The following is a 24,052-nucleotide window of genomic DNA, read 5'->3' as shown; positions in this document are numbered from 1 at the left end:
CCCTCCTGGTGCCTCAGTTTCCCCACCAGTAAAATAGGGGCAGCAACACTGACTGCCTTTGTAAAGCACTATATAAGCTCTGACTGTTGCTGTTGTTATTGCTGCTCCTTGGCAGTTCTGTCCCAAAAAACTTCCTGCTCTATTCATCAATGGTTATTAATAACTGATTGAAGTCAGTGGAGCTATTTCAATTTACACCAGGGAAGATGTGGCCCACAGTGTTCTATAGAGTTTGTCTTCTACAGAATTCAAAGGCATTTGCCTCCATAGTAGCAAGCTGCCATTATTGTTCAAAAAATGTATATTTTTGAAAAGAAGCCAAAGGGGCTTTTAAAACTTGACCAGCACATGTAGGTAAATACTGATGAATGGGAAAGGAAGCTGTGTAACTGCCTAGAAATAGGGTGATTCAACGCACCAAACTCCTTTGTCACTGCAGGTCTCTCAGGGGGAATCTTTTGAAAAGAGCATTCCATGTTCTGGGCACACATCCTAGATTTGTATTTTCACAGGCAGATTTTTGGAGCAGCCGTAGGTCACTGGTTTCATGATATCACAGCAATGTAATGTCAGGATACCCAGGGCTCTGTACAAGCATAAATGCTGGGAGTCCGAGCCTGCACTTTTTCCACTGATTGAACTCCCATTAGATTGATACTATGCCAGGGATATGCTGAAATGCTACTGCTGAGACATAACTCTGCTAAGAAGCTAAAAGACCAGGACTCCTCTGACAAACACTTCAGTGCTCCCTTTAATTTCTCTAGAAAGAACATTTAGGCTGAATATTGTGAAGGAGGTGGGGATGCCTGTAATATTTTATCAATATTCTACATTCTGTTTGTGTTATGTGCAGTATGATTACACGGGGCTCATACATGTAGAGGTTTCTTGTATTAAGGAACAGTAACTTCAGGGACCCCCATTTACTGGAGTCATTCATTCTAATATTTTACCTCCAACAACACTGAGTTCAGTCATCCAGCTTGTAATAATGGGGGAAGGGCTGGAACATAAAACTTTGGGATGGATAAAAAGGCAGCCTCCAAAGGCAGAGACTGCTGGGGGCCAGACTGAAACCCAGTCCCTAAAGTTTGGAGTGTCTGGGCTAAACTGCTAGGCCTACCTAAGCCTATAGGTAAGATAGATATGCGTGTACGTCTTTCATTGTGTTAAAAACCCTTTTCTCTGGTTACGTTTTGTTCCTACTGTTAAGATTAAAAAATCATTTGTTTTGAAAAGGCTGTTTTGGGTCACTGTGTTACCCACTGGTCACAGCTCCCAAAGGGAAGGCTTGCAGTACTCAAATCCAGATGGGCCTGCACCCCAAGCACCCACTTAGAGAGGCTAGCAGAGTCAAAGATGTGGCTTACTCTGAACTGTGACTAACACCAGGAGAAAATTTCCTATCAGTGAGGTCGACTGGACTATGGACCAAGGAAAGTGATGGATGCCCTTCTCTTTGAATCATTTAAAATTGCACTGAAGAGAACACTAAGGGATATACCGTATATACTCATTCATAAGCTGAACTTTTTTAGTAAAAAAGGGAAGCACCAGAGAAGGGGGTCGGCTTATGAACGGGTATAGAGAGGGAGAGGTGGGACCCAGCCCCTCCCCCCCCAACAGAGGGAGCAAGGAGAGGCAGCACAGCCAGCTGAGCCAGAAGGGAAGAGGTGGGGCCAGAGTCTTTCCACTTTTGGCTACGCTGCTCTCCCCGCCCCAGCCTCCGAAGCAACTGCAGCTCCGGGGCTGGCAGGCTGCAGCCGTGCCGCTTGGCCCCGCCCCCCAGAGCATGCTGTGGCCGCGCCACCCGGCCCAGCCCGCTGGAACATGCTGTGGCCGTGCTGCCCAGTCTGGCCTGCTGGAGCAGGCTGTGACCGCGCTGCCCAGCCTGCTGGAGCAGCTCCAGCCAGGCCAGAGACATCCTCCCCTGGCCCTCCCCAGATAAGGTGGGAAGGGCTGGGATGGGGAGAGAATGTGGGAGGTCCCGGGCTAAGGTTGGGGTCATGTGGGGGGTAGTCACAGGGGTTACTCCCCTGACTCCCAGCTTAAGTTCCCCCCCCCCCCCCCCAAATTTCCCCACCAGTTGCTGTCCCGGCCTGTCAGGGTAAGCAGCTGGTGCGCCGGGACACTTTGTTTACTTAAGTTTACCTCTGTGCCTGCAGACGCTCGAGGTAAACAAACCATCTCGGCCCACCAGCGGCTTATCCTGATGGCCCAGGAGCCAAAGTTTGCTAACCCCTGAATTATAGGGTCGGCTTATGAATGGGTTATAAACATTTTCTATTTTTACTTATCCATCTTGGGGGGTCGGCTTATAAACGAACTGGCTTATGATCGAGTATATATGGTAATTCTTATTTACCTGGAGGCCCTTTTGCATCCTCATTAAGGTCCCTTCACACTGCCAGAGACATATAACTGAGAATCAGACCCTTAAAAATATACCATCAGAAATTCTGGAATTCTCTTAGTGCAGTGGTTCAATATGAAATGTTCTTCTGACCCCATATATGTGTGTGTTTATGGTCTGGCAGACATTGATGGCTTGGGGAGCAGTGCTATAGGTGGGCAGCTGATGGCATCTGCATCAACACAATCTCCTCTCACCCAGAACCAGAAGACCGATGATTCTGTTGTGGCAGGTAGTGAGTCTATATTGCGTACGTGTATGTGTCCACCATTAGTAGGCTTATAATATACACTAGGACCCCATGGAATTTATTCAAGTGTGCAAAGGCTTCAGACAAACAGGGGACTAAGCCCAGTGAAGTTATATCATGGATTAATTTAACCGAAGTGTTGTAATCACAGCTGGTGCTGCAGCAGGCTTTAAATAGTTTAACTGTGTTTTCATATAAAGTAAAACACATTCAGGAACATAAGATCAAACATTTAGAATGTAAAGTGGCCTAAGTCAATAAAGCCTATGCACTAGTCAAAACATCAGATGGTCCAGCAAGTAAGGAAGGAACGGGGCCTGTTTCCCCCTAATGACAAAGCAGCAGCTAGTTCACTTTCCAGGAAAATGATGGATGCATTTCTTGCTCCAGGTGTTGCTTTTGCCCGATACCTTCTGATCGGTTGCTGGAAGAATTTGATTGATACCTTATCCACACCTTTGACTGGTCGAATGGCAGGAAGCTCCAAAGGGTTAGCATTCATCCTGGGAGCTGAAGGAGTCAAGGAGCAGAACCAGAAGGAGAGAGATTCCATTTGTATGAGCCTGGATGGACTGAGGAAGGCAGCCCGGCTGAGCTGTGCTCTAGGTATCAGTATGGACTGAATTCCTAGATGGATTCATGTCATTGGATGGACCAGTGCATAGTAAATGTTCTTAACAGGGGGGGCAGGGAATTTGGGGAAGAGGGGAAGCAAACTGGGAAGCCCCGTAAAGCTGGTGTAGAAGTCAATAGCCCTGTTCGTGATGCTGTCTGATGGTAAGATTGCATAAATCCAAAAAGAAAATGCTGATTAGACAATAGCTGTTGTGCCTCTTTGTAGGGGTTGCTGCTAATTGTGCATCTGCCCTTGCCCAAATGGCTGCTGCCTCCTGTGTTCAAGAAGAGAAGGAGGAAAGAGACGCCCAAGAGCCCAGTGATGCTATAACTCAAGGTAGCTACCATTGGCCAAGAAGTCCTTATTATCTAATGTTCCTTATAGTAATGACATTGTAAGGTATTTTGTTATGGGAAATGTAGGGATGGGGGGATTTCACTGCCACATTACATTGCCATGCAAATGTATGGGAAGTACATCTACAGGGGGAACCATTAGTCTCACACAGACTTCACTGTACCAGGACCTTGTTATTACTTCACGCTCCATTTTATCCTATATAAATCTTCTACTGATTCAGTTGAACACCATTAAACTCAAAACTGTATTTTAAAGTTTCATCTTTTAAAGTTTGGTGACACAAATGCAGCCATAGTGGCACCTGAGTAATAACAACTTATAAAAACTTACGTCTTATGTGTCTGACAGTACCATGAGTTGAGAAGGACACCAAAATGTGCTCAGTCTTACTTATTTTCATGACATTCACTCTGCTTGCTTATTTACATATACATCCTTTACCATCACATATTCTCAGATGTTTAAAATTGCCTATCTCTAAAGTGTATTAAGTTAAGCTTGATGAAGCCGAAAAAATGTAGTAACAGGATAAAAAGTCAGTCACTTCTAGTATCAGAGGGGTAGCCATGTTAGTCTGTATCCACAAAAACAACGAGGAGTCCCCAAGAAAGCTTATGCCCAAATAAATCTGTTAGTCTTTAAGGTGCCACCGGACATCTCGTTTTTGTCACATCTAGATTACTGCTTCAAAGCAAATCGAGATCATTAGTGACGCAAAGTTGTCAACCACCCATGTTTGGTGGCCTGAGTGAAATGAATTTGGAGACCTCATTCCAGTTCCCACTGGATAAAAGTTCATGACACAAAAATGGCTATCACAACTGGCCCTAAGTGGCAGTCAGCAGAGGCCAAAGACTGAATAGGTGTAGAGTGAAAACCCTCTGATACCTAGAAAAGAGAGCCCTGGAAATGACATTTGGGGCATATTGGATGATCAATATGGGGGGAGTAGAGCTGGCTGGAGGATGACGATTGTGTTTCGTGACAACTTTCAAGATTTCAAAATTGGTGTTTGTTCCACCTTAATACAAACACAGACCTTTCCAGTGTTTCAGTGAAAAGGAATGGTGTTGAAAAATCTGTTTTCTGATAAAAAAAGATCAGGTTTTCGATTTGGGTCTCTCAGTTATCAAGTGACCCAGGAGTCCACCCTGGACCTCAGAGACCTTCCTGTCATGAAACTTGTCAAATCTAATACATCTCCATGAAGCATCTCAGCTTCAGTGAAAAGAAATTGTCAAAAATAATTCCAACCAGCTGTAGAGGGAAGCTTGCACTGTGTCTTGCAATGCTTTGTCTGTTGTGAATAACAAGAAGATGTGAACCTGTAATGGAGTCAGTTTAGCGCCTTCCATGAGCAGTACAGTCTCTCACACACACACAAAAAAAAAAGGGACTTTTTTTTAGCATGTACATCCGAAAAAGGTGTTTGCTTTTATATTTTGCCTAAAATGCCATCTTCATATAGATCTTTCATATTGTAGTCCTCTCCATCCCCACCATCTGTGAGAACAAATGTTTGTTTGTTTGTTTAAGTGATGCATGTTCTTAAATAATCTACTTCTATTGTTAACGGGACAGTGAAACAGAAAATGGAGCAGAAGCTGGAACAGATGGGGAAAGTGCAGGGAGTCTGCCTGCACCCTGCTCATGTTTTGTGCATGGATGCCATCCTCAATGTGGGCCTGGAAATGGGAAGCCACAATCAAGACTGTTGGCCACATGTGTTCAGGTACAGGAATCTACCGGCTTTAGGTCAGAAAATTTATTTTAACAGAACCCAACTACTGCTACCTAGAGCGAGAGAAAAATAAATCTGTCTGCATTCACTTTATCATTCTGGGAGGTGCTCCAGCGCCACACACACAAATAGTGGACCTGGGAGACTGAGTGCAATTCAGTGGGTGAAAAAGGGCCTAAGGATAATCTTAGATACACCCATCTGATTGCTTTCCAATCCTTAATATATTGATCCTCACAGCACTGCTGTGAACCAGGGCAGGCACAGGGGGACTAAGGCCTAGATCCTCAAAAGGTATTAAGGCATCTAACACCCCTTGTGCAAGGACACATAGGAAGCATGCGGCAGAGCAAGGAACTGAACCCAGGTCTCCAGCGTGTGCCCTATCCACCAGGCTATCCTTCCTTTCTAAGGTCATTATTGGAAGTCCAGGCATTTAGGGACAACAAACCCCAACAGGCACTTCTGGAAGTCTCCCCCTCAGACTGTAAATAAATGCAATATCCCCTTCAGAGAAATTCCAGGCCACATGACATGATAACAAACCTCCACTTGCCTGGCACCAGATAGGCTGGCTCCAGAGCAGACGTGACCACCTGCCAGGGGTCTCCATTACCATTTTCTGATAGTGGGACTCTTAGCTTTTATGCCCCCCTTTATTGTGATTGGCCTACATCACTATGTGTTTTCTAAATGATTAAACTAGCTGCAGTGACAGACACTATTAGAGACCAGTAAAACAAATACATTGGACTTCATTATTCTACAGATGTTTCCAGATTACCTTTAAGGAGCAAGTGCAGTGCAGAACCAAACAGTTCTATAGTGACTGACTCTAGGGATTCACAGTCCATCTTGTCCCATTTGTTCTCAGGGTGTGTGAATACATCAGCACTCTGGAGCACACCCATTTCAGCGATGGCGCATCTCAGCCCCCTCTCACTATAACCCAATCGCAGCAGGCCACAGGAGGGTTGCAGGTGGATTATCCGTCTACAAACTCTCCCCAGGAACTGACCCCTGAGCAGGAGACCACCCTGAGCAACAATCCTGTCATCCAGCCCGTCTCCATCCAGGACCTCATCAAGGAGGGTAGCAAGGGCAGAGCTTTCGACTTCCGTGGAGGCAGCCTGCTAAGTGGAAGCAATGCCGCCAAGGCTGTCCTCATCCTCTCCACACAGGCTGACAGGTATGGATGGCAATGTCTGAAACCTGGTTTTGGCTTCTCAAAACCTCTCCTGAGCCTTCCTGTAAAGTAAAGGGAACAGGCTGCCAGTTCTGGACCTTACAAATGTTTATGCCATTCGCTCAGCAGCCAATGCTATAGTTGAGGTGGGGCTGAGATTTCTATTAGCACATCCTATTTTCTCATACTTGTAACATGCTAAAAAAATTAAAATCTCCTTTTTGCTGAAATTTTCCATGCTTGGGCTCCATCCCCAAGAGGAATGTATTTTGTAAATTATGAGCAAAAAATAGTTAATGCCTGGGCAGCATATTTCGTATGCTGCATCGTTTTTTATTTCAGAATTGCAACGCTGTGCACAGGACTACAGAATAATAGCGCTCTTAGTTATATAGGTGTGATTTTTCATAATGTAACTTCACTGTGGACCTCAACAGGCACCTGATCCTGTTCCATTCAAGTGAAGGAGAGATTTTCTGTTGACTGAATGAGAGCAAGAGTAAGCCCTGACTGTCTCCATTTTTGACTTTGCTGTTACAGAATTTCACTGTGATATCAGTCAAGATTAGTGTTGTGATCTCCTTTTGAAAAATACATAATAAATAGATACATTAAAAATCCAATTTTACATTAATGTAAAGTTCCGCTTACAGTTTTAAACTACAACCCTAATTCAGAAAATTCAGAAGCTCCCTGGGAGCTTTGGATGTGCAGTCTTGCTGAAAATACCACCGCTTGCCTAGGTGCTGAACTTTAGGCTCCCGTCTCTGAAAATTTAGGCCTGAATTTCTCAAAGTAAGATTAATTCATTTATATTACATATATATGGGGCGTGCTCCTCAGATAGTGCAAATTGGTGTAACTGTGAAGTTAATGGAACTATGTCAATTCACCTCAGCTGAAGAGCTGACCCGTGTCATATTTTGGATTGTTAGCTATTGTCATTAAACCACGAGATGTATTTTGAGGTGGGATTAAGAATGGTCTGTGCCGCAGTTAAAGCCCCAGAAAGAGTTCTGGTTAATTTTGGACTCCCCTGTTCTTCCTCCCCCTAAAAATAATAAAGCTGGTGGATCAAAGTGGACTCTGTATGTAACACTATGTAAACTAATCTGCTGCTAACACTGGCAGGGTAGTTGAGGTTCTTCAATGCACGTAGAAACTTTAACCTCCATGGCTCATTTTCAAGTTACATTCTTTGCACTTTTGCTTACAGGCTATTTGAAGATGCTGCTCACAAGCTAAACCTGATGGCACTGGGTGGCTTCCTATACCAGCTCAAAAAAGCTTCTCAGTCCCAGCTCTTCTACTCAGTCACAGATACAGTTGATTACTCCTTAGCAATGCCAGGTAAATCTACTAAAGGCTTCGTGAGGATTCAGGTGCTTCTTGTATATTTTCTGCATTTCCTACATGATTTACTTTGTGTTCATTTTGCTACAATATGCCAGGGACAAAGAGCTCAAATAAAATACAGAGTTCAGTGTGAAATCCCTCTGATGGGGAATTGCAAAGCCTTTTCAAAAGATAGCTACAGTCCCTGACCAAGAGAGCTTTCAACTTCTGTGGTACAGCACCTAGCACAACAGGGCACTAATCCTGCCTCAGACATCTGGGTGCTACTATAATATAAACAATAATACATTTTAAATGTCCTTTAAGATTCCAAATTAGTAACATCTGTAGGCTAAATTCAGGTGTGACCTAGATGGCAGGTGTAGGTTACATGTCACTAAGTGGGTATACATGGTAATAAGCCATGAGTGGGTTGTAGACAGGACCTAACAAAGGCTCTCAAGATAAAGCAGAGGGGATATGTTCTCCAGGTTTCTCCCTCTGTGTGGAATCCACCCCTCTGTAGCACAAGGCCTGTGCAATACTTAAGTCTCCCATAGGTCTTCAGACTGGGCATAAGGACCTGATCAGAAAGAAAATTTTCCATTGACTAAAAGAACTTTGGACCAAGATCTAAGTGAGACTTGAGTGGTGCACAGGATTAGCACTGCCGCTCTGCAAAGGGGTGAGTTTCACCCCGAGTGAATTCAGATTGTGTTTTGTGCTACTTTGCATTGTTCCAGAATGACACTCAATTTGTTATTTTCTGCTCATACATCTTCTCTCTCCAGGACTCAACAGCATGTATTACTTTATTATTAATAAACAGTCTCCCTCTGTGTTCTGTACACAGTGTTCAGTCAACAAATGTTAGTAGTAATTCCATTTTAAAGATTCATGCCACTAATAATTAGCCTAGTGCTTCTTAAATAGTGCTGCCTAGCTGCTTAAATATTTGTTTTTCGTGTCAAAAAGAGGTAAGCTTCCTAATGTGAATTTCCTAACATTTTGAGAGCAGTGGGAGATGAAATCTTCATATTAGGATGGTTTTCAAAGTGTTGGGGAATTAAGAATATGTACTGTCTGTTGGGGAAATTCAGAGTATGTTTTTAAGTTCTCTTTGTCCTGTGTTCTTCAACTCAGTAAAGATAATTTACAACCTTCCACTACTAAGAAAATAAATAAATTGCAGTTAATACTCTTCCCTGTAAATGTTACCAGAGGCTTCTAAAGCCAACTCATTGTACTCAGGATAAATCATAAACCACTTGCCCACCTAGACTGCATATTTGCCAGTACTGAACATTAATTATCACTGATTTATTATTTTATATTTTCTCCAAGTGTTTACACTTTAAAAATGCATTTGAAAAAATCCACACTATTTGCTGTCAAAGCTGCATAGCTGTGTAAGCTGTTCCTACAACGTGGGTCCTTTTCTCAGTCTATTCCTATGCTTTTTGCAAGCACAGACTGCTAGCTATGTTGAATTTCTTTCTGGACTGGTATTGATGTGTATGTAATTAAAATCAAATAATTTGTGAATTCAAACCCAAACCTGCAGAGATGAAATGCTGCAGCTGCCTAATTTCTGTTAATTACCCCTCTGGTCGTAACAATTAATTTTCACATTTATTTACTTAATTCACCTTATTTTTCTTGTAGGTGAAGTAAAGTCTACCCAGGACAGGAGAAGCGCACTCCATTTGTTTCGTCTTGGGGACGCGATGCTCCGGATTGTACGGAGTAAATCCCGTCCATTGCTCCACCTCATGCGCTGCTGGAGCCTGGTGGCACCTCATCTTGTAGAGGTGAGAGAGCGAGAGAGAAAGAAGAACCTGTGAAACTCACAGCTATAAGATATTATAAACGCACCTTACTTAAAGATATTCAGAAAAAGTTTGAACTTTTTAAATGACTAAAGCAGAATATCTGCAGTTATACTGGCTAGAATAACATCTTATGGGTTATTAAACTTCTTCATTAGCTAGAGTCAAGAAGAAATACGCTCCTCTTCTTATGGTACAGTATTGCACAGCTGAGATAGGTGGGTGTGAAAGTGCCCACAATGTACCTCTCAAGCATCTGGTAATTGCTACATTCAGAAACATGATTCCAGAGACAGACCATTGGTCTATTTCAACATGGCAATTACTATATTCCTGTGGAAACTAGCTGTGCCTAAAATAATTGAAAACTGTTCTATGTAATGGAGCTAGGTTTCTTGGATGTATGACAGTCACATGAATAAGTATGTGCGCCTGAATTTTGTTTATGTTAATGAACATGTCATCATGCGTTCAGGTTTTTAAGGTGCACAGGAAGCACATTTCTCAGGCGTTTAAGAGCTACGATAAAGAAAATATTTGAAGTCAGGTGTTAAGGTGTGTTAAAGTGTCCATAGTCATATGTTTTGACTGTACCAGTGGTTTTAATTTTCAAAATGACTAGTGATTTTTGATGCCCAGCTTGAGATACCTTAAAGGGGCCCCATTTTCAGAAGGTGCTGAGCACCCACCATCTTATACCCAGGCCCCTTTAACATGGCTTAATTTTGGCATCCAAAGAGTGAGACTCCCAGAATCACCCATTGCTTTCAAAATGTTGGGTCAGTATAGTTCTCTTTTGGTGAACTTTGGCATAGGTGAAAGCCGAAGGAGGAAATGGCTGGATGAAGTGAAGGGACTGAACTTAGAGATGCCTGGGGTAGTCCCCCAGTGTGGAATAATTTTCTGTCCAGATTCATGCCAGCTCTTGCCAGAAGAGCAGTGTACTGTTGACAGCGTGCCATTTCTTTTTTAGTATACTTTATTGCTAGTCATTTTTATTGTGCTGTAGATACCAGGTCCCTTTCCCCAGAGGCTTTTATTCTGGAGTCCAAGAACATACTAAGTACAGTACTTATCCATAAACATTATATTTATACAATGAGAATGAAGAGAAATTAAATCTCTCACATGTTAGCCATTCAAATCAACAGTAATCTGAAAAAGCCGGGAAGATTGCAGACCCCTTTTTTAACTTTTGAGTTTAGTGCTTTCTTTGAACTCTCAATAAATCTTCCTGCATCTCCAGAATACTAAGCATCTCGGATACACAGCTCCTTGTCTTCCATTGGCCAGTCACTCTGTTCATTGAAGCAGGACCCTCTGGTCACACTATGCTGGAGCTATTTTTGGGTCTTGGCACTATCAAGTTGCTACTTTTGCCTCCCCCCAAACAATCTAATCAAAAAGTAATTTATTTATTTTTTTGCTTGGCCAAAATTCTGGTATTTCTTCCTTCATCCCTGCTGTCCCTGTAGGCTGCCTGTCATAAGGAGAGACATGTTTCTCGGAAGGCCGTCTCCTTCATCCATGACATCCTCACCGAGGTGCTGACAGACTGGAATGAGCCCCCTCATTTTCACTTCAGTGAGGCGCTGTTCCGCCCCTTTGAGCGCATCATGCAGCTGGAGCTGTGTGATGAGGATGTCCAGGACCAGGTAAGTCAACCCTGAGGATGGTGCCTACACCCTGTGTGCCATACAAACAATGAGAGCGGTCTCAGGTGTACACCTAGTGGCTAGAGTATCTGCCTACTTTCCTTTAATGGGGTGATATCTCTCTTCAGGGTTTCAGAAGGGTCCTTTCTCCTCAGTGTATTGTTGAGCAGTACTATATTTTGCTCTGCTCCTTTGTCAGGACTCAAATTACTTCCTTTACAAGGTAAGGGGTTCCACCTAGTGTACACTGTGCATTAGAGCCACATCTGCAAAGAGGGGGCACATCCAATGGCAGCCAAGAAGCACGACGCTTTTGGAATGTATACCTGGTGGTTTAGCTGTTCTCTTTCCTTAGAGCAGGAACATGGTTATTCAACAGAAATCCACCTCCAGTCCTATAGATGTTAATGAAAAGTAGCTTTCTCTGGAAAAAAAAAAAACTATAGAAAAATCTACATTTTTTTCAGTTACTTCTGTAGATGTTTGTGCGGCAATTTCTGTTCGTCATTCATTCCACCTGTTCTGCTGGGTGGATTTATATTTGTAAAGGTCTCTCTGCTTTGCCTACAACAGGTGATCACGTCTATAGGAGAGCTGGTGGAGGTGTGTTCCATTCAGATCCAGTCCGGGTGGAGGCCCTTGTTCAGTGCACTGGAAACAGTGCACAGCAGTAGCAAGTCAGAGCTTAAGGAGTACCTCGTTGGAGAGTATTCTATGGGTATGAGTTTTCTCTTTTGTTTGTTTGATATGTCTTTGTTTCTTTGTCCCATTATCTCTAGGACATATAAATAAGTAAATAAAAATACTGTCATAATCTACAATAAGGGTCCAAAACAACACATTGCAAAACTCAGTAGTGTCACTGCAGTGTGGTGGGTCCTGCAGTACTCTACAGTATCTAGAATATTTTTTAGTAAAGGAGAAAACAAATGTAAATCTCTGAATACTTTATCCTGTGATTCCTGTCAAACACTAGCAGACACACAGGGGTGAGAAAGAGAGTTAACAAAGCCATTGAACAGTCTGCCTGAGCCACGTTCTGCTGCTGGAACATTAGGTCCATCAGGTTCCTCTGCAGGTGTCCTACTGGAGGAAAGAAAGATGCTCCTTATGGCCATCTCTTGTCTATGCACTCAGGCCAGGCAGCCTACATTTTTCCCCCCACTGTGAAACAGGTGCTCCTGTAAGAGGAGGACTGTTAATACTGGAAGTGTTGAGCAGATGGTGAGCAAGCTTCATTTCACATAACACTAACACATAACCCCTAAAGTCTAATCTGTAACAGTCTTGGTATATCAGTCCTAGATCTCTCCTGAACACAGCGTGTCAATGTTATGGCACTTGTATGGAGAAATATCCATTATTCCGGCTTTTAATCAACTCTACAGGTATTTTTAAATGTTTTAAAGTCAAATATAGGCATGTATTATGTGCCTGCTGGAATCTAGTCTTTCAGATCCATTATGTACATTAGGCAGGCTTTAAAAGGCTTATTTTCAACTCAGGAAAACACACCAGTTTTGCCTCTGTCAAATAGCATCAAGATTGTGAATGTGACAGCCACCATGTCAGCCAGCAACACCAAGAATTGAACCAGGGACCTAAACCAGAGCTAAAAGCATGAAGTGAGCACAGCCTGAGCTAGAGAGACAAAGTCTTGATAGCTGGGGAAGATCTGCTCTAGGAATTATGTTGGGGGAGTTCTTTGGCCTGTGTTATACAGGAGGTCATAAAGGTGCCTTCTGGCCTTGGAATCTGTGAAACTGTGACTGACTCACTCTGCTGATCAGGCACAGAGGGGAACCTGTACAACAGTCACAAGTGGGTTGTGTGAGTACCCTCAGGTTGCTAGTCTCTTGGGAGCCAGGAGAAAAGGAAAGTAGATGCAGCTTCCAAGGCAGTCACAACATTTGCTTGTCAGAAAGTTGTCTAGCGATCACAGAAGAGGTATGATACACTCAGCTGAGCTAGGGAACCTCAACTTATTAAAAAAATAAATAAACTGCCTTCACCTCCTACTGTTCTCACAGGGAAATGCCAGGCTCCAGTTTTTGATGTTTTTGAAGCATTTCTCAACACAGACAACATCCAGGTCTTTGCCAATGCCGCCACTAGTTACATTATGTGCCTTATGAAGTTTGTCAAAGGACTTGGTAAATATGATTTTTCCTTTTTTTTCCCATTAAGTGCAACCTTTCTGTGGTGGGGGTGGGAGGGTTATTCTGGAAGAAGTGACTTTTGTTTATTATAAGGTACAAAATATGCTTGGAGAGAAGTTTAGCAGATGGTAAGCAAGGGTACTGTATAAAAGACACCAAAATAAAAGGATTATTCAAAAACACTTTTGATACTGTTGGATTTTAGGGCATGTCACAGCAAAAAAGATTCAGCCATCTAATTATTAATTTTTTTCTCATTTTCACTATGACCTACCATAGCCCTGTATAAATGCTATAGAATTCTCCAGTACAGTAATAATCCAGAACTCTGCAGTCACAGTATTGTAATGTTTGAGGCTGGGGCTGGATTAGCACAAAGAACACTGTAGCATTTTTTCAAAAGGGCAGTTTTCCATTCAGCGATCAAAGCCACATTTTTCCCCAGTCCCCTAGCAGCAGCATTTGGCACACAAACTGCCAAAAATCTGCTGGAACCTTCAGTAAGAACATCAGTATTACAGGTAATAATCTGTCAGAAGATTAACTTTTCTTTTCTGATAGTGAGGGTAAAGTAAGTGGGAGAGAAGAGAGGGTATGCCAAGTCAAGGTGACCCTGTACTTTGATTGTTCTGAAATTTCTCCACGCACTACAAAGGCAAATTCAGATGTCTTGTTCTGCTCTCTTATTCACATTTCGCGGCTTGCTTTGATCATTTAAAAAACAATTGTTAGAAATTCTAAGAAATTATGGAATTGATTCTCCTCCTACTAATGTAAATAGCAAAATGCCAGGGGAAAATGGACGGGGCCCTACTTTCTTCTTTTATTTAACTCTACCTTTAATTCATAAATGATGCAGCAACTTTGTGCCTGACCCCACCCACTAAAGTCAAAGGGAGTTTTAGCACTGATTTCAATGGGTGCAGGGTCTAGCCCTTGAGGAGGGGAAGGGAGTGGAACTTCAATTATTTGCTACTTTATGGAGAAAATTAAGATTGTATGCGAAGAGCAAACCAGTAAACGCTGAACCTGGCTGTCTTCAGAAACAGATGTTTCTCTGGATGGTTTAAAAAATGTTTTCCATTTGGTGAGATGGATTTATCAAAGGGAAAAGAAATGGATATTTCTTGTTTGTAAAATTGTAATGGACAAATGGAATTCCTACTCTATATATTTAATTCTGAATTTTAACGAAATGTCTCATATGTAATATTTACCTACAAGTGTTGTTCTAGTTATCTGCAAATATAGATCATCAACAAATGTTACTAGGGTTTTGCTGATACTCAGTAACAAAGGAAAGGACATTTATGCATTAGAGGTTTGTTCCAAAGCTTACTGAAATCAACAGATGTCTCCCCACTGGCTTCAGTGGGCTGTGGATAAGGCCCTAAATCTTGCACACCTACAGTACAGTGCTTATGAGGAACCATATTTTTAACAATAAAATATACATAGATCTGTTAATTTGCTTTAACTATTGGAAAGCACCTGCACCTTGCAATAGGCACTGAAAAGTTTAAATAAAATTGTCTAAAATTCCTTGAGCAAAAAACCAAATTTCTCCCATTAGCTCATTAACAAATCCATCTCCAGAGTAACTGCTAAAATGGGAGACACAGTGGTCCAAATTTATCCCTGGCCGCAATCCAGTGACTTCAGTGGAGTTACAGCAGGTTGATTCATGTAGGTATAAATTCAAAAGACTTGTAACCTCCCTCTTAAACATTGTGGTGACACTTTATATTAAAGGTACATGTATAAATAGTTCATGAATGAGAAACAGAGAATATGATGTGTGTGGTATGTGTTATAGATGGTTATAAGTATGTCAGTTGAAGATGTTATAAATGAATATAAACTCCGGTTATAATATAAGGAACCTATGGGATCTATAACCATCTGTAATAAAATTAATCATCCATTTATTAAAGTATTTGTAAATGTACTCTTAATCTGAAGTGTGACAGCCATTATTATGTTGTTCAATGGGAGAAGTCTCCCCAAACTCTTTGGACTGAGGTCTAAAGGGCTGCATTTATGGAAAGTGTAGTCAATAGCACATAATAGCCAGATTGAATGAGAAATATGTGTTGCTTAACTTTTAATGCTGTGTTTACATTTCTCCCCCCCCCCCCTTCTCCTGCACCCTGCCCTCCCACCCCTAGGAGAAGTGGATTGTAAGGAGATTGGTGATTGTGTGTCAGGATCTGTGTCTACAGACTTGTGCCTTCCCGCTCTTGATTACCTCAGGAGGTGTTCTCAGGTATGCCTAATGATCACAGAGAGCTACAGACCTGAACTAGAAAACCGCTTCTAGGTTTCTTGACTCACAGCAATCACTGGAAATGTTTGCATGCACAAAACAGAATATTTTATATATACAATCTTTGTGGCAAGCTCTTCTTCAGGTCTGGGGAAGGCACTCAGATTGCCTTCCCCAAGTACAAGGTCAAACAGATAGTTTAGCATAAGGATTGGCACATATTCGAAGGGATCATTCAAGGTGAAGTGGCCCGTTAACACTCTGTAGTCATAGGATGAAAAGGAGGGTTAGTGGATTACTGATTGTTGTAATGAGCCATACATTCAGTGTCTTTATTAAGACCATGATTTTTAGTATCTAGCAAAGTTGTACATATTTTGTATAAACCCAGTGCTCACAGCATAGGTTACTATTCAGGGCTGCTTGGACATTTTGTGTCTGCACTTTGATATTATTTTTATTTATTTGTACACAGTACCACGTGAGGGTCTTAATCATACATCGGGACCCCATTGTGCTAGGTGCTGTACATAAGAGAAGCTTGCCCCAAAGCAATTACAATCCAAGTATAAGATGAGACACAACAAGTAGATGCAACAGACAGACTGCAAGAGGGGAATGGGCACAAGGAAATAATGAGACAGTACTGGTCAGCAAGATAAGCAGTAGTCACAGCAAATCATAATTCGTTTTTATTGTTAATATTCTGTGTGATAGTGTTAAGCATTTGATGAATCGCAAAATCTGCTACACATCACATTATCCTTTCCTCTCACCACAACCACAGAAAAAGGGAACCACCCTCTCTGTCTGTCTGATGTACATTTTAATTAATCTTACCAGAAAAAAAGAAGAGTAAAAAATACAATAGGTGCATTACAAATACAAATTATTATATACAAAAATGCCTAACAAGCAAAGTACAGGACTCCTCTCTGTTCACAAATTGAAATTTAGGTCCTAATTCTATCATGCTCAAAGCAGTACCTTAATCTGTAAATAGCTCTATTGAAATCAGAGGGACTGCTTGCAAAGTACCTATTCAGTGTGTGTTAGGGGGCAGAATCAGGCCCTTAAATTATGGTTTGTTTGGTTTTAAAATACCTTGCTGTCTGTTGGGTATCACAGTCTGATGAAGATGTTGGAGAACCAGGCCATGGAGGCTGCCTCATAATTTGACAAACACTATTTAGTTTAAAGGGATTGGTATGACATGATACAAACACAGGGAGTGAAAATGGTAGTGGCACTACACTGCTAAAGTTTATTTAGCTTTGGACCACGGGCACCAATGTGCGATTGTGAGGGACCATTTTGAATACCACATTGAATTTTAATCCATTCAGTTCATATGGTTAGCAGCCACTCACTCAAGAACGTCTAAAGTTACATAGGTACCAATGATTTATGGCACCAGAAAATGTGGAATCCCAGCTTTCAGAGCATAAAGGCATTAGCATTATCTCTGGTGACTGGTGATATAATGCTGCAAAGATCATGTTCATTGCAGTTGGCAAACCAGTATATATTGTTTCAGGAGCAATCAACCTTTACCGGGCTAGTGATCAGAAAGGAAAAAAACAGTCTCCAAAATATTCTGCAGCTAGGTGGATGGCTGATAGATAATGATATTTAGTATATATTCAGTGCTTTACATCTTCAAAGTACTCTGTGTACAACTAATCCTCAGGAAGGACCAGTATTATTTGAATTTCACAGTCTGGAGAGCTGATACACAGGTTATTTAAATGACTTGTCCAAGGTCACAGAGCAAATTAGCAGTAGAGGGAGGAGCTTTTGACTCCTAGTCCTGTGTTCGTTGCCACTAGATTGACCTTATCATGCCACTATCCATCCCAAATATTAATGTCACTCTCATGCTTATTTTCCCGGTGTGTGGCATGACGGCACTTCTACACTTTCCCATGTTACATTTTTTCTTTGTTTAGTTGCTAGCCAAAATCTACAAAATGCCCTTGAAGCCAATTTTCCTCAGTGGCCGGCTGGCCAACTTACCCCGAAGAGTGCAGGAGCGATCAGCCAGCAGTGAGGATGGGATTGAGTGTGTCCTTTCTGACTTTGAGGATGACTCTGGTAGGTGAATTTAAAATAATGGTTATATGGTTACACACAGAAAGTAATCAGCTCCACGAGTAATTGTGAATTTGGCCAACAGCTGCAAATGTTCAGAAAAAAGTGTCCAGAAATATGGTGTTGCCCTGCGTCTATATTGTTTACGTATCCATATATGTAGCAAGTTAAGCACTGTTGTGCTGGTTCCTCTCAGTGGGGAGAACACACGTCTAATTTAGCTATATCCTCCCATGCATACTCAGGTGATTTCACCTCACTTATACTCAGTGATACACAGCATACACAGACCCACACTTCTCTGGGGTGAGGGGATCAAGTAATAACAATGACAGCCTAATAATCCTAACCGTTCCATCCACTAAATGGGTATGAAGGGAGAAAGAAGGCAGAGTAAGGCGGGAGGGGGATAGATGCTCTGTAAATGAGAGAAGGGAGTGGAGAGAAGAGAGAGATTCAAATGGGCAATGCCCCATCACCACCGCTCACACAAACTGTATTGAGATGGGTAGGGGGGAAAGACTAGGAACCCATTATCTAGCTCACAGGAGATTTTTCCTTCATCTCTCTTGCATTCTGAAACCAACCCCAGCCCATGATCAAACCAGTAAATGCATTATAAATAGCTTCTCGTCTATTTCCCCACACCTTACTCCTAGCTTCTCATTATGTGTCCATATTTCTAGGCCTTATCAATGTCTGGATCATTCTGCTGGAAGAATTAACTACTGCTATATCCAACTGTCCCCGCCAGCACCAGCCACCCACCCTGGATTTACTCTTTGAGCTGCTGAGAGATGTTGCCAAAATTCCTGGTAATTTCAATGACTTTATGGAACATCTGCTACTGAAACACAGAAAAATCCTTGTTAAGCTAGCAAGGACTCTGAAGGTAGTTTGCTTAGCTCCTCTAGAGAGGAGATATTGTCCTTGTGGTGTTCATCAGTAACTTCTTGGCTTGGTTAAAGATCACAGTGATTGGCTCCCAAGGGAGCTTCAGCAAAAATATTATAGTCTTTGCATAGGGGAGAGGAAAGGGATAACTGGTAATTGTGTGGTAGCTATTGGCATGTGTTAATTTTTTTAATTGGTACTGTTGTCTAGTGTACATGATTCTCCTTGTTCTTTAAACATTATGATATGCAAGTATTCCTTTCTCCACTCCCTTGAAGGCCAATCTGTAGAGTGATATGACATCACTGGTACATTCCCTGCACATCTGCTATTGGTATATATATTGGTACATTCCCTGCACATCTGCTATTTTTATTCAGAACAAATATTTACAACAGAGCAAGGTAAAAGCTGGATTTGCTTGACAAACGTCTCCTATTTCTTGAAGTGCTGGACTGTTCTCTGTATATTATTAGACACTCTTCATGAAATCCTCCTTGAATGTTCATCCAGAATAAAATTGCACTGCTCAGTGTGCATTCCTATAGTCAGAACCAGAACTGTGCATCAGACACCCTAATATAGACATGTATGCCTTTACACCACACTATATATGGGTTATAAATGTTTTATATTAAAACCACACAAATAATTGGCTGATGAATAAAAAACATGTTGCTGGTGTCAAACTCAGAATTAAGTACTGTCATGCCCAGTATTTATTTTATTAACAGCTGAATAGCTTGCTATGCTCTTGATCGCTATCTCTTACATCTTACAATAAATCTACACTAAATTCAAGAAAATAGTTCGATTCTCCATGTACCCTTCAATTAATGGGTGGCAACTTATACACCTTCAACAGACAATCCAAGGTGTATGCACTGCTGCAAACATTACTGGCTCTTAGTTAAGACAACACAAGTGTTTCAGATATTTTGGAAGTAGTTTTCATTAACATCACTGAATCCATGATCTCATTCTGGTAAAGGATCCAGGATTTCTTAGTTTGGGCATGTGTTTGAGTGGGTATTTGCAGCCAGAAATTCTTACCATGGTTGTGTTTTCCTTCTAGGCCCAGGATTTGGCATTTATGCAGTTGTACATCTTCTACTCCCCACAATGTCCCTCTGGCTCCATCGTAGCCATGGTGACCATTCTTACTGGGATGTGGCATCTGCTAATTTCAAGCATGCCATTGGTCTTTCCTGTGAACTGGTAGTGGAACACATTCAAAGTTTCATTCACTCAGGTAAGCAGTATCCCATCAACATCAGATTTAGTGATGCAGGGTTTTACTGTGTGACATTGTGACGGGGTTCGACTCCCACTGGTCATCCTGGGAATTAGCTCTGTCCACTGCGGAGCGCCCTCAGCGTGTGGTGTCTTGCCTGCTGTCCATTCTGCTCTGGGACCCGTGTTGCTCTCTGCTTGGCAGCATCCCCTTCAGGACACTGCCTTCCAGCAGTGCCCACTACTCCAGACTCACCCCCGGGGGGAGGGGGGTTAACAGCAGTCTTTAGGACTCGCACCTGCCTCAGTGGCCAACCGCAACCCAGAGTCTAGCCCCTTAGCTCAGGGGAAAGTTGCAGTCTGTACTGGCCACCGTCTTCTGTGGCCAGGTGCAGTATAAGGGGGGATCCAGGCTCGCCCGCTACTCTGGGTCCCAACCCAGGGGCCCTCTAGCGGCAGCCTCCTTCGTTCCCCTCCTGTCCGCTTTTCTTCCCTGGGCCACTTCCCCTTTGGCCCTGTACACTTCCTCGCCCCTTTGTAGCCAGGCCGCAGCCTGATGGGTAACGGGGCTGGAGCTCTCTCTAGCTCCCCCGAGCCTGCCCAGTACGGCTCTGTCCAAGGTGCTAGCTCCTTCCTCAGGAGCTGGTCCTTCTCCCTTACCAGCCAGGGAGAGACTGACTCTCCTCCTGCTAGGTAGCCTTTATATAGGGCCCCGCCCTGTTTGGCTGCCTCTTCCTTCCCCTGATTGGCCCTCTGCAGGCCTTCGTTGATTGGCTGCCAGTCTGCACAGCCTCAAAGGCCTGTTTCAGCCCTTTTCTCAGGGGATGGGGTGGTCGCTTAGACATGCTTAGAAGATGGCTTGGTTTTGGTTGCTCAAGAACAAGTCAAAATCAGGGAGAGTGGGAAGGTCATTTTTACCTTAAAAGGGATTATGTTAAACTTTCCAAAAATATAGTCATGGAGTATTACACTCAAGATTATAATGGATGGGAATTGGCAGGAATAGGAGCTAACATGATACTTTCCCCAGTATCAGTGGGACTATTTTACATTCCCATATACTTGCCTGAAGAGAACAGCTCTCCTCCTAATTTGCTGTGTTTTGACACCTATAAAACTGCCATTAGTGTTAAAGAGAATCAACTTTGTAAAACATCCAGCTATCAGAACGAAGAATGACTGCTGTTTCCCTAGATGATATGGCGAAGGTGGGAATGCTTAAAAACAACTTTCTTTTCCCTGTAGACATTGGCTACGAGAATATGATTAATACAATGCTAAAAGATCTCTTCAAGTTGTTGGTAGCCTGTGTGGCAGAACCTACAGAAACAATCTCCAGAGTTGGCTGCTCATGTATCAGGTAATATAGAAGAGCCTCTTTCTCCCATCCGCATATTAAAAAAGAGGAAGTGATGCAAAGACTCCTGACTAGAGAAGTCTTGGCCAAACATACAGATTGATCATTTTGGCCAGTACCTCCATAGTAATCTATAACCTATCTCTTGTTCTTTAAAAGCAAAATCTAGAGTTAGAAAAAGCTTCCAAGGGCTGAAATCAAATTTTCATCAATTAGCCAGACTCTGTTTGCTTGTTATCAAACCAAATTTCCAGTTGCGAAGGGGAAGGTAGGAATGTGTGGGAATGTCCATGGCCCATCTGTATTGACTGGATGCTGTCAGAGCAGCGGAGAAAGTCCATAATTTTGGGAAATGTAAATAAACATGCATATTCCTCCCGTGAAAATATCTGCTCTACACTAATATCTACATCACTAGTCAATACACAGCCTCTAGAAAAAATAATCAAACTGCTGTTGGGTGGGATTCACAGGTCTCCTGAGGTAAGTATCCCCATCACATTGTGCAAATTATTATTACAGTCAAACCCAAAATGTGGTGCACAGCACTGAACAGACAATAAAGAAAGATGCAGCCCGTGCCCTTGAAAGCTTGCAATCTATATAGATAGAAAGCACTCAAATAGCAGCCAGGAAAGGAATACAATGTCTAGGCAAAATGGTCAGGGGATGATTGGCACACCATCTTACTAGCTCAATGTTTGTAAAGCAGCTGCCTAGATTTTGCTCTACCCAGTAGCCCAATTTCTACCTTCTTCCTTTGAATCAGAAAAAGTTTTGTTGGGTTTGCAGGCTTGATAACTTCTAGTGTCCTTACTTGCAGGTACGTCCTCGTGACAGCAGGACCCGTTTTTACTGAAGAGATGTGGAGGCTTGCATGCTGTGCATTACAGGACGCGTTCTCTGCGACTCTTGAGCCAGTAAAGGTAAAACCAACATCCCAACCAGCCTCAATTCACTGATATTTGCTAGATAGATTCCCCTTTTCTGATAAACTTGTGTGTCTGATTTCACCCAAGCCTGAAAATCAAAAACATCAGAAAAGTAATTTCAGGTCTATTATTTTAGTTATTGTTGTGTTAATTCAGTTTTAGTGAAAGGTCTCAGATTAATAACCTTGGAAACAGAAGTGTTGTATGTTTTCCAAAGAACGTGTACATCATGGCAGTGGCATGGTGCCATGCTTCCTAAGACAGTGCTCCACTATTGCACCACAGATCAGGGAGGGAAGTGGCCAGGCTTCTTCATGCTGCCCTGCCAATGTGAAATCAGCAGGGTTGAACAGGTGCGACTGAGATCAGACTTTGTCTGCATGACGTGTCTTTGTATCCAGTTCTTACAGCTGGATTTACAAACACAATGGGAAATGATTGCCTTAGTGATGCCTTTGCTACAAACTGAGTCCAGACTAAAACACTTGTCTCTTTTGACTCAGTCTTTGGTTGTGACCAAAAACCCTGGTAAGTCATCACAGTCCAAGCTGCTTAAAAGGGAATCACAGTGCATTAGTTCAAATAAAATATCAGGGGAGATGCCAGGGCAATTATGGGAGATCTCTCAGAATCAGGTAATACACATGTGCTCATAGGGATAGAGGGCTCTACAACTACTTGGTTGATCTTACACACAGTGAAAGACTGACATTGTCTCTCTCTGTAGAACCTATTGGGCTATTTCCACAGTGGTTCTGAAAGCTTTAGTGGCGATGCCTGTGAAGTGAAGGTGGCGGCCCCATCTCTCTCTCCCAGTGCCGAAGCTGAGTACTGGAGAATCCGAGCCATGGCACAACAGGTAATGATCTCATTACAAAGGAAGCCAGAGAACAAACTATATACCAAGAGTTAAACTAACAGGCAGGTTGAGAATTTTCTTTCCAAAAAACTCTTGGAAAGAGCAAATAATTGTACTGTGGGAAGAGTCTTTGCTCAGTACCTTTGTTACTGGAGGCCCAGGGAAGTGTTTCCCTCCAACTGTGTGTTTTCTCCCCATGGAGGGCAGTAGGCTTGTGAAGCTCCATACTAAAATAGCATCTTTCTGGAGTTTACCTTGCCTTTTCTTGTCACTTAAGGCAGCAGCACATCAACTACTTCCACAAGCAGTCTGTAGCAGTGCACGACTCATCGCTGTGGCGCCTCCTGCTGGTTGTCTCTGGAAATTAGCATTTCCAGCCTCCGGAGCGCCCTCTGCAGGCTGGTGTCCCACTGCCGCTTGGCCCCCGTGTCCTTCACGGACCCAGTGCCCCCTTTTTCTGGGGTGCTGGCCCCTGGCAGTAACCCCTTTCTCTCAGGGTCTCCCTCCTCCCCAGGGAACCCCCACCCACTATCCCCACCTCACCTCAGTATAAGGCCTACTCATTACCGGCACAGTTGGGTTTGGACCTGCTGCCTTTGCCTACCCCTGGGCTGCCCTCTGCACCCCCCCCCCAGTACCTGTTGGCCTTCTGCTAGGCCGCTGCCTGGGGCTTTCCAGGCTGGAGCTCCCCAGCTCCTCTGTCTTTCCCCAGCCCTGCTCCACTCAGGTACTCTCCTCAGGTGCCTGCAGCCAGGTCCATCTCCCTCTACAGCTAGAGAGACTGCCAGCTCCTGGCTCACTGGACTTTTATAGGGCCAGCTGTGGTCTGATTGGGGTGTGGCCCAGCTGCGGCTGCTTCCCCAATCAGCCTAG

At 42.9% G+C, this 24,052-nt stretch overlaps 1 protein-coding gene across 9 annotated transcripts in view; it reads left to right on the top strand.

The window, feature by feature from the left end:
* The window catches only part of ARFGEF3 (ARFGEF family member 3), a 118,324-nt gene that overhangs the window by 81,388 nt on the left and 12,884 nt on the right, over nt 1-24,052 (top strand). For 8 of the 9 annotated variants that reach the window (XR_005596986.1, XM_039532493.1, XM_039532496.1 and 5 more), the window contains 17 exons: nt 2,541-2,648; nt 3,057-3,272; nt 3,508-3,618; nt 5,224-5,374; nt 6,258-6,572; nt 7,786-7,919; nt 9,570-9,715; nt 11,209-11,388; nt 11,962-12,106; nt 13,419-13,541; nt 15,716-15,813; nt 17,763-17,907; nt 18,591-18,719; nt 19,874-20,050; nt 21,277-21,391; nt 22,212-22,314; nt 23,048-23,179. Coding sequence is in view for 8 of the 9 variants with exons in the window: in XM_039532493.1 (XP_039388427.1) it covers nt 2,541-2,648; nt 3,057-3,272; nt 3,508-3,618; nt 5,224-5,374; nt 6,258-6,572; nt 7,786-7,919; nt 9,570-9,715; nt 11,209-11,388; nt 11,962-12,106; nt 13,419-13,541; nt 15,716-15,813; nt 17,763-17,907; nt 18,591-18,719; nt 19,874-20,050; nt 21,277-21,391; nt 22,212-22,314; nt 23,048-23,179 (2,528 nt within the window). In the remaining variant the exon portion in view is untranslated. The remainder of the gene's footprint in view (nt 1-2,540; nt 2,649-3,056; nt 3,273-3,507; nt 3,619-5,223; nt 5,375-6,257; nt 6,573-7,785; nt 7,920-9,569; nt 9,716-11,208; nt 11,389-11,961; nt 12,107-13,418; nt 13,542-15,715; nt 15,814-17,762; nt 17,908-18,590; nt 18,720-19,873; nt 20,051-21,276; nt 21,392-22,211; nt 22,315-23,047; nt 23,180-24,052) is intronic. The other variant, XM_039532490.1, reaches the window with a different exon arrangement.

Source organism: Mauremys reevesii, linkage group 3, assembly GCF_016161935.1.
Source record: "Mauremys reevesii isolate NIE-2019 linkage group 3, ASM1616193v1, whole genome shotgun sequence".
Classification (NCBI taxonomy): Eukaryota; Metazoa; Chordata; order Testudines; family Geoemydidae; genus Mauremys; species Mauremys reevesii.
This window is presented reverse-complemented; position numbering and strand designations above follow the sequence as displayed.